At 65.7% G+C, this 10,003-nt stretch overlaps 1 protein-coding gene across 2 annotated transcripts; it reads right to left on the bottom strand.

Moving 5' to 3' along the window:
* Positions 1-1,798: 1,798 nt before the first annotated feature.
* DCTN2 (dynactin subunit 2) lies at positions 1,799-9,933 on the bottom strand. 2 transcript variants are annotated; one of them, XM_087771269.1, is made up of 14 exons: positions 9,826-9,933; positions 7,811-7,879; positions 5,003-5,099; positions 4,823-4,884; positions 3,817-3,915; positions 3,576-3,736; positions 3,317-3,464; positions 3,170-3,235; positions 3,055-3,093; positions 2,854-2,931; positions 2,626-2,697; positions 2,403-2,505; positions 2,200-2,291; positions 1,799-2,112 (listed from the first exon to the last, which is right to left on the bottom strand). In XM_087771269.1, the coding sequence occupies exons 1-14, from the start codon at positions 9,859-9,861 to the stop codon at positions 2,026-2,028; spliced, it is 1,209 nt and encodes a 402-aa protein (XP_087627395.1). In that variant the 5' UTR covers positions 9,862-9,933; the 3' UTR covers positions 1,799-2,025. The 2 variants fall into 2 exon arrangements, with proteins under 2 accessions (XP_087627395.1, XP_087627396.1); XM_087771270.1 differs by having other exon boundaries at positions 7,814-7,879.
* Between the last annotated feature and the right edge of the window lie 70 nt (positions 9,934-10,003).

The following is a 10,003-nucleotide window of genomic DNA, read 5'->3' as shown; positions in this document are numbered from 1 at the left end:
GTATCATCCTGGATGACGTGGAATCCCCGAAGCGCAATATCCCGCTGGATGAGGTTCACAGGGTGCTCAAGCCTAGATGGGAATCGCCTGGTACATTCAAGGGATTGGGAACATTCAGAAGCATTGGTCGTGCAGACAATTCCGCATTCGAAACCACGATCGCGGCGAAAGAGATCGCGAAGAATATCAAAGAGATGAATAAGAACTCGGCACCAGGTCCAGATGGACTAAGCTTGAGAGATCTAGGAAAGATCGATCCACATTATGTCCAACCGATGGAACTATTCAATTTATGGTTGGTGTCGGGGGTTATACCGGATGCGGTAAGAGGGTGCAGGACGGTTCTGATATCGAAATCTGCCCTGCCTGAGCACCAAAATGATAGCAAGAGTCGGCCACCTCTCACCATTGGTTCAACCACAGTGAGGTGGTTTGCCAGGATTTTGAGGGCAAGGCTGACAAAAGCCACGTCCCATTAATCCCCGGCAAAGGGGGGTTATTAAATCTGCCGGGTGCGCTGAGAATCTGAAGTTGTTGCAACTTCTAATTCGTAACGCTAAAAGGGAACACCGACCCTTCGGTGTAGTCTTTGTCGATCTAGCCAAAGCCTTCGATACAGTGAGCCACTCTCATGTAATATTGGCTCTTAAACAAAAGGGCGTGGACGATCATATAATCGCCCTAATTATCAACTTGTATCACAATATTACCACATGTATTGACCTAAAGAATGAGCGGTCGGATCCTATTGGAATTGGAGTAAAACGAGGCGATCCAATGTCTCCAATTTTATTTAATCTGGCGATAGACCCCTTATTGTGTAAGTTGGAAGAAATGGGGAATGGCTTCCAACACCACTCAAAAACTGTAACCACTATGGCTTTTGCTGATGATCTTGTACTGCTAAGTGGTTCCTGGGATGCGATGAAAAGGAACGTCGATATTCTGGAAACCGTGCTCGGTCGGAAACCCCAGCTTTCCGACCGAGCGATTGGAGTCAGCACATGGAGGGGGCTGGGGGGACTGGGGGGGTTGCCAACACATGGAATCATGGAATGGTTAAGGTTGGAAAAGACCTATCATAAAGTCCAACCGCTAACCCAGCGCTGGCAAGGCCACCACTAAACCATGTCCCCAAGCACCACATCTCCCCGGCTTTGAAATCCCCCCAGGGATGGGGACGCAGCCCCTGCCCCGGGCAGCCTGGGCCAGGGCCTGACAGCCCTTTGGGGGAGGCGATTTCTCCCCGTACCCAACCCAAACCTGCCCTGGCGCAGCTCCAGGCCCTTCCCTCTCGTCCCAGCGCTTGTTCCTGGGGAGAGGAGCCCGACCCCGCCTGGCTCCGGCCTCCTTTCGGGTGTTGGGGGAGCGATGAGGGCTCCCCTCAGCCTCCTCCTCTCCAGGCTGAGCACCCCCAGCTCCCCCAGCCGCCCCTCACCACCCTCGGGCTCCAGCCCCTGCCCCAGCCTTGCTGCCCTGCCCTGGCCACGCTCCAGCCCCTCCGTGTCCTTCTTGTGGCCGGGGGCCCAGCACCGAGCGCGGGATTCAAGGGGCGGCCTCACCAGTGCCCAGCACAGGGGGACGATCCCTGCCCCAGGCCTGCTGGCCACACTGGTCCTGATACAAGCCAGGATGCCGCTGGCCCTCTAGGCCACCTGGGCACCCTGCTGGCTCATGTTCAGCCCCCTGTCGACCAACCCCCCCCAGGGCCTTTTCCGCCGGGCAGCTCCCAGCCGCTCCTCCCCACGCCTGTAGCGCTGCCTGGGGTTGCTGTCACCCAGCAGTGACACACAGGCACTTGGAGCTGAGCCGTTTATTGGGGTAAATCGGGGCGGTACAGAGACCCCCCTGCCCCGAGGGGGGGGTGGAGGCGTGGAGAGGACACCCCCAGCCCCCGTGTTGTGCAAGGGGCAGAGCCAGGGTATATACAAGCCGGGGCTGGCACCTGGGGGTGGGGGGGGGAAGGAGAGATTCCCAGGGGGTGGCAGGGCCCAGGGTGGGTGGGGAGGGGTCTCCAGGGTGCTCTCACTTCTGCAGCCGCTTGATGCGGGCGTCTATGTCCGCAAAGTTGTCCTCGACGATGGCCAGGTTTTCCTTCATCGTCTTCTGGACCTGGGGGGGGGGGGAGTGGGGAAGGGGGTGAGCGGGGGGGCAGGATGGGGACCCCGCTCCACCCCAGCAGCTCTCGCGGGGACCCACCTCCGCCAGCAGCATGGCGTTGTCCTTGAGAGCACCAGCGATCTCCTGCTGCGTGGTGTCCAAGTGCACGAGGACCTGCCCGAACCGTGTGGCTGGCAGGGAGGAGAAAGCTCAGTGCTGGGGGGGAGCAGTGCCCCCCCCGGCCCCGAGATGCTCCTGGTCCCACCGTGCCACTGTCCCCACCATCCCCTCCAGCCCCTCACCTTGCTCGTGCAGGTCCCTGAGGGTCACCAGCCTCTGCACCACATCAGGCAGGGTGCTGGCCACGGGGTCCCAGCGTTGCATCATTTCATAGATCTGGTGGACCTGGGGGGTGGAGAGGGGCAAAAAATGGGGGGGGGGGGCAGCACAGGCTGGAGGGGGGGCTCCGTAGATCCCCCGCCATGCCGGGCGTGCTTTTGGGGGACCCTCCCCACCACCTCTTACCTTGCTCTGGCTGTCGGCGTCTTGCACAGTTGCCTTGTGCTTGGCGATTTCATTCACCTTCCCCAGGACGCTCTGGGGAGGGGGGAGCAGATGCGAGACCCCAAATCTGGCAGTGCCCACCCCCGATTTCACAGCCTCAGCCAGCGCCATCCCGTGGCTCTCCCGTGGCCCCGTGACACCCACCGCGCCGTCCCCTCCTTCCGTCCCCCCCTTCCGTCCCCCCCTCACCTGCAGCCGGGCCTCCACTTGGTCCAGCACAGCCACGTCCAGGATGTTGACCTTGGCCTGCAGCACCTGCACGGTCTCCTGGGGACGGAGAGCAGGGTGAGGGGGGACATGGCAGCACCCTGGCGCTGCCCCCCACAAGTGCTGTGGGCACAGGGTGGGGGAAAGGGAGCCTGCACGCCCCCCACCCCCTGCCTGACTCACCATGAGGCTGGTGCCCTTCAGCCCCACCAGCAGCGGGTTCTGTGGGGAAGGAAATTGCGTCAGTGGGGCAGAATGGGGGGGGGGGGGGGCAGGGCAGGAGCCCCTGGCCCCTCACCTGGCTGTCAGGCTCGCACCGCACCGTCGCCTCCAGCTGCGCCACCCGCTTCTCCAGTTCCGCCATCTGGGGGGAGAGGAGGGGGGTGAGACGGCAGGACACCCCATTTTGGGGTCAGGCACACTGTCCCCCCCTCCCCACGCTCACCTTGGCGCTCTGGGCAAACTGCTCCTGCTCCGGCCTCCAGTACAGCTCAAAGGTGACGGCGCCTGCGGTGGGTGCCGGGGCTTTGGAGGGGCTCTTCCCCGGCGCCGCCTTGCTGCACTTCGCCACCTCCAGCTGCTGCAGCAGGCGCCTGGGTGGAGGGAAAAGGTGGGCACAGGGCCACAGCACCGCCCCACGGGGACGCTGCCATCCTCCCTCCGCTCCCCGAGCCGCGGCCCCAGCATCCCAGGACCCCACTCACTTGCCCAGGGCACCCTCGGGGTCGGCAAAGTCAATGGCTGCACAAGGGCCCAGCAGCTTCTCCAGGTGGCTGCAGACCACCTGCTGCTTCAGGCCCTCGACCTGCCTGGCCAAGGCCATGGGCGTCAGCTCCTCCTCCGCCGCCGACTCCTTCACCGTGCTCTGTGGAGAGAGGAAAGGTGGCCGTGTCACCCCCCTGGGACAGCCTCCCCACCGCTCCCTAGGGCAGTGGTGATGCTCACCTGGATCTGCTCCACCTCCCGGACCAGCTCCTGCAACTCGTGCTGCAGCCGCTGGTACCGCTGCTGGGGCGTCTCTTTGGCACCAAGACCCTCGCCGAGCTGCAGCGAGAGGAAGGGGGGGCTCAGGCGGGGGCCCGCGACACTACGCACCCAGGGTGGGGGGAGTGGCTGGGACGCTGCAGCTTCCTCACAAGGGAAGAGGAGGGGCAGGCGCTGATCTCTTCTCCCTGGCGACCCAGGACAGGGCCCGAGGGGAGGGCAGGAAGATCTGCCAGGGGAGGCTGAGGTTGGGCAGGAGGAAAAGGTTCTTCACCCAGAGGGTGATGCAGCACCGGAACAAGCTCCCCCGGGAGGGAGCCACAGCACCGAGCCTGACGACATTCAAGAAGCGTTTGGACAACGCCCTCAGACACATGGGGTGAATTTTGGGGTTGTCCTACGCAGGGACGGGAGCTGGACTCAATGAGCCTTGTGGGTCCCTTCCAGCTCAGGACATTCTCTGACTCTATGGTTCCATGACCTCTCCTGTGAGGAGCGGCTGAGAGAGCTGGGACTGCTCAGCCCGGAGAAGAGAAGGCTCGGGGGGATCTTAGCAACACCTGAAGGGAGGGCGCCGAGAGGACGGAGCCCGGCTCTTCTCAGCGGTGCCCAGTGCCAGCACCAGAGGCCACGGGCACAAACTGAAGCGCGGGAGGTTCCCCCGCAACATCAGGAAACACTTTTTTACTGGGAGGGTGACCCAGCGCTGGCACAGGTTGCCCAGAGAGATGGTGAAGTCTCCGGCCTTGGAGACATTCAGAAGCCATCTGGACATGGTCTTGGGCAACCGGCTCTAGCTGCTCCTGCTTGAGCTTGGAGCAGATGACCTCCAGAGGTCCCTTCCCACCTCCACCCTTCTCTGATTCTGTGGGATTTGTGGCCCTGGGCAGGGACATCTCTGTGGGGGGAGTGGGGATGAGGGACTGTGCACTGGGGTGGCTCACATCCCCATGCGCTCTGGACTCACAATTTCATATTCCCCGGACTCGTAACCCGTTGTCCTGGTCTTGCTGATGCTGTCAGAGAAATCTGCAAGAGGAGGAGCAGGGCGTCACCCCACAACACCCAGGGCGGCTGTGCCCTCCCTGGGCTCCGCTCACCCACCCAGGGTCCCCACAGCCCACCCTTCCCCAACCCCCTGCCTCACCCACTCCCTTGGTGCCCAGGCGCTTGTCCCTGAACTTCTCGTAAGCGGCGTTGGGGTTGATGATGATGTGCTCCACGCTGGTGCTGGTGAGCTCCTCCTGCACACAACGCTCAGCATTAGGGACGAGGCAGCCGCCAGGGTTTGCTGGCAGAGCTGCTGCCTCCCTGCAGCGCCAGCGGACGTCTGGGGCCGGCACTGGGGAGAGGATGGACGGTACCCGGGGGGGGGGGGGCGTAGGCAGCCCCCTCCTCCCCAGGGTAGGGGCACAGCCCCAGGGACTGGCACACAGGGATTGAAACCCCGCTGAGGGCCCAGCAGTGGGGCCAGTGGTGCAAGCGTACACCTTCTGGCAGCCCCACGACCAGTATCAGGAAATCTGGCGCTGAGCCCACGCACGTCGGGGGCGGCCGCCAGCCCAGCGGGGCTGGAACTGCCCCACGGCCGCGTTTCGGGGTGGCTCCCACCACCCGGCGGGCATCGGGGGGGTTGCGGGACTTCAGCACCTCCAAGACCAAAGGGGACTTGCCTGGAGCCTGGCAGGGCGAGTGCGGACAGTGAGTCTGGGCTCTCCTCGCCCCCTGCTGCGGTCGGGGGGGGCCTGACCCAGCAGGGCCCTGCGGGAGGCACCCGAAGGACCCCCCCATCTGCTGCCCTGGGCCACAGCAGCCCCTCTCCAGCCCCTGCACCCGGCCCTGGCCTGAAGCGATTTCGGGGAGCCCTGGCGCGCTGGGGATGGACAAGAAGGGGGGAGAGCAGCGGGAGCAGCGCTAGCAACGTTAGGGGGGGCACCGGCGAGCGCCAGCGAGCAGAGCGCAGGGTTACGGCGGCCAACGGACGGGCTCTTACCAGCTCCTTGCGTTTCCCAGAGGTGAGAAAGTCAGAGCAAGGTTAGGAGGAGAGGGGGGAGAAAGAGACAAAAATCGCGTTAGAAGGTTCATCCCATGCACGGCGCGCCGTCACCCACGTCCCTGCGCCTAGGCTGCTGCCGGGGTGGCTCCGCCGGCCCATTCCAGGGCTCAGGAGCCATGCGGGACGAGGGGACTGACGGTGTGGAGGGGAGGGCAGCGGCTGCGAGGACGGGGGCAGCAGCGGGCCGGACCCCTCGACCGGGCACCCCGGAGCAGCCAGGACTGGGGGCAGCCGGGGATGCGCTGGGTACGGTCACCGTGAGGGCTGGTCAAGGTGCCCAGGGAAAGCGTGGCTGCAGGATGCGGCCGGAGTCTGGGGGAGACGCGCCCGAGCCCCCGCTCTCATAACGTCCCTCCAGCTCCAGCTCTTCTTTTCCCCTGGGCGGGGATGGGAGCAGAGCCTGGGGCAGGACGGGCCCCCACGGAGCAGCCCAATGCCTGCCAGGTCCCCGGGGCTCCTGCCGGTAGGAGGGAGGCATCGGCTGTGGGCCGGGGGGTAAAACCCCCACGCCGGTCCCTGCAGGGGCACGAGCTGTCCTCTGCTTAGCAGCCAGCCCTGTGCTGCGCTGGCAGCAGGGCTGGGGGCTCAGCGCGGCCCCTCTCACCTGCCCGTGCCCTGCCCAGCTCTGCAGCGTGCTGCAAAGCCTGGCAGGACAGGCTGCGGCGGGACAGCAGCTCCCAGCCCTGGGCAGCACCCCTCTGCGCAGGCAGCATCGCTGGCGGGGCACGAGGCTGCTGGGGCAGGAGCGCGGCGTGGCCGAGACCCGTCGTGGGGGGCCAGGGGGTCCCTGGGGGTCCCGAAGGACAAGCAGGGCAGCGCGTGCAGCCAGGCAGGGCAGATGCAAAGAGGACAAGGGAGAGCAGGGAGGCGGCAGCAGCACCACGTCGCACCCCGGGACCCACAGCCGCTGCCGGCTGTCTCCCCTCCGCCCCGCGCCGCGGTGACCCACAGCCAGCACCAGGCGACGCAGCAACAGGCTGTGCCTACAGGACCCCACGCACATCTACCGCATGCAAAAATCAACCCCAAACAGCATGCAAAACCAGAAGCAGCGACCGGGCTTACTTGTGCAAACTAGTGTCCAGGCAAGGTGGGGAGCAGGGAGGGGAAGAGCGGTGGGAAAACTCTGGTCAGTTCAGCGCGCGAGAGCCAAGAAACAACGAAGCTGCGCGAGTGGCTCCCAGGAGAGGAGGTGACAGCAAGTAAAACCCCGGCAACCCTTCGCCTCCCACCTGCAGCGGGGGCCGCACGGGAGGAGTCACCAGTGTGGCACTGCTCTATTCTCGGGCACCATTTTGGCGTGACCAAGGCCTGACGGGGGCAACTGTGGGTGAAAACAACCCCTTTCGGTCCGTCTTGCTGCCCTGGCTCTCAAGGATGGGCCCCCGCTGCCACCCCACGTCAAAGCCACCGCGCAGCAGCCCCACAGGGAACAGCCACGGCCTGGGCACAACGGGCTCTCGCTGCCATTCAGAGCTCTTTTACGGGGGCGAACCCGCCTTCACCGGCCCCTCATCCCCTGTCTGCTGCCCGCCAGGTGCTGCCTGTGCAAAGCCAATGGGGACGGGGGGGCTGGCCAGCCCTGCTCCCTTCTGCCACCCTCGGCCGCGTTATGAGGGATGCGGATGCAGGGGATGGGGACGCCCACCCTGCGTGGGGTGGGGGCTGCGCCCTGCCCTCGCTTCTTGGCCCCCCAAAGCACTGGCAGGCTGAGAGATGGGGGTGGTGCGTCGCTGGCACACGGCACTGGGGGGGATGTGGCACTGCAGGGGCGCGTGCGGGGACAGGAGCTGTTTCCCTGCCGCAGTGCCGGTCCCGCTGCGCCGGACAGCTGCGGGATGGGGGCACGGGCACACTCACTCGCCCCCACCCCACGGCATGGCCCCGGCAAGGCCTTACCACCTCGAATTCCGCCTGGTCATCCTCGGGCACGTCGCTGGTCTCGTAGACGTCAGGTTCGTTCCAGGCCTGGGGCACAAATGGGCTCCGGTGAAAGCTCAGCTCTCCTTGGCTATTTATTATCCATTTATGATCAAATCATAGAATCATAGAACCGTTTAGGTTGGAAAAGACCTTTAAGATCACCAAGTCCAACCACTAACCCAGCGCTGGCAAGGCCACCACTAAACCATGTCCCCAAGCACCACATCTCCCCAGCTTTGAAATCCCCCCAGGGATGGGGACGCAGCCCCTGCCCCGGGCAGCCTGGGCCAGGGCCTGACAGCCCTTTGGGGGAGGAGATTTTTCCCCATATCCAACCCAAACCTGCCCTGGCACAGCTCCAGGCCCTTCCCTCTCGTCCCAGCGCTTGTTCCTGGGGAGAGGAGCCCGACCCCGCCTGGCTCCGGCCTCCTTTCGGGTGTTGGGGGAGTGATGAGGGCTCCCCTCAGCCTCCTCCTCTCCAGGCTGAGCACCCCCAGCTCCCCCAGCCGCCCCTCACCACCCTCGGGCTCCAGCCCCTGCCCCAGCCTCGCTGCCCTGCCCTGGCCACGCTCCAGCCCCTCCGTGTCCTTCTTGTGGCCGGGGGCCCAGCACCGAGCGCGGGATTCAAGGGGCGGCCTCGCCAGTGCCCAGCACAGGGGGACGATCCCTGCCCCAGGCCTGCTGGCCACACTGGTCCTGATACAAGCCAAGATGCCGCTGGCCCTCTTGGCCACCCGAGCACCCTGCTGGCTCCCACCCACCCGCTCTCCACCACCCCCAGGGCCTTTTCCATTTCCCAGCCGCTCCTCCCCACGCCTGCGGCGCTGCCTGGGGTTGTTGTGCCCCGAGCGCAGGACCCGGCCCTGAGCCTTGTTAAACCCGGGCCCAGCGACCCGGCCTGGCCAGGCCCCTCTGCGGAGCCTCCCTGCCCCCGGCAGATCCATGCTCCCGCCCAGCCTGGGCTCCTCTTTAAACTTAGGGGGCACGGATCCCCTCGTCCAGGTCATTGATAATGATATTAAACAGAACTGGTCCCAGTACCGAGCCCTGGGGACACCACTGGTGCCCGGCCGCCAACGGGATTGAACTCCATTCACCACCACCTTTGGGCCCAGCCGTGCACCCCACAACTGCCCCAAACTGCTGCAAGCACCGCCTCAGCCCACAGACGCCCACGGCACCCGCCTGCCCCCCCCCCCCCCCCCCAGACTCCACATCCCCTCTGGGCACCCCCTTCTCCCCACACCCCCCACTTATGCCCTCGTCCCCCCAACACCTCCACGTGCCCCAGGCCCCGACAGGCACCCTCATTCCCACAGTCGCCCCAAGTCCCCCGGCAGCTCCCAACCCCTCCACCGACGCCTCTTCCCCCCTCAGACACTCCCCAGTACCCCCAGCTCCCCAACACCCCACTGACAGCCCCAGCCTCCCCACATCCCCCTCCCACCCCCCAGGAGCCCCCTCTACCTCCTCCCATTCCCTCCACACCCCCGCCCTCCCCAAATGCCTCATTTACTCACCCAGAGCCCCCCCGCCCCCTCAGACCCCCCCAATCCCCTCAGAGCCCCCCAATCCCCTCAGAGCCCCCCGATCCCCTCAGACCCCCCCCGATCCCCTCAGAGCCCCCCGATCCCCTCAGAGCCCCCCACATCCCCCTCATCCTCCCCCAGGTCCTCCCTATCTCCTCAGGCCGCCCGACCCCCTCCAACCCCTTCAGTCCCCTCAGACCCCCTCCGACCCCATCAGACCCCCCAGGCCCCCTCAGTACCCCCAGACCCCCCTGACCCCCTCATTCTCCCCCCGGCCCCCTGCTCCCCTCACACCCCCTCAATGTCCCCAAGACCCCCACGACCCCCTCAGAGCCCCCCGGTCCCCTCAGACCCCCCCACACCCCCCGACCCCCTCATTCTCCCCCAGATCCCCCAAATCTCCTCAGGCCCCCCCCGGTCCCCTCAGACCCCCCGGCCCCCCCGGCCCGCTCCAGCACTCACGATGCCCGGCAGGTCGGCGTACTTGGGGTTGGCCATGGCCGGGGTCGGTAACGGGGGGAGGGGGGGTCGGTAACGGAGGGGGTGCCCGGATCCGGTAAGCGCCGAAGGGGGCCGGGGCGGGCGGAGCCGATCTCGCGAGAGCAGCGAGCGGGGCGGGCGGGGCGAGGGAAGGCGCAGG

The sequence above is a fragment of the Nipponia nippon genome, unplaced genomic scaffold (assembly GCF_047370975.1).
Source record: "Nipponia nippon isolate SJK-2023a ecotype South Korea unplaced genomic scaffold, ASM4737097v1 scaffold_35, whole genome shotgun sequence".
Taxonomy (NCBI): domain Eukaryota; kingdom Metazoa; phylum Chordata; class Aves; order Pelecaniformes; family Threskiornithidae; genus Nipponia; species Nipponia nippon.
The sequence above is the reverse complement of the archived record's forward strand: the minus strand, read 5'-3'. Positions and strand labels throughout refer to the sequence as shown.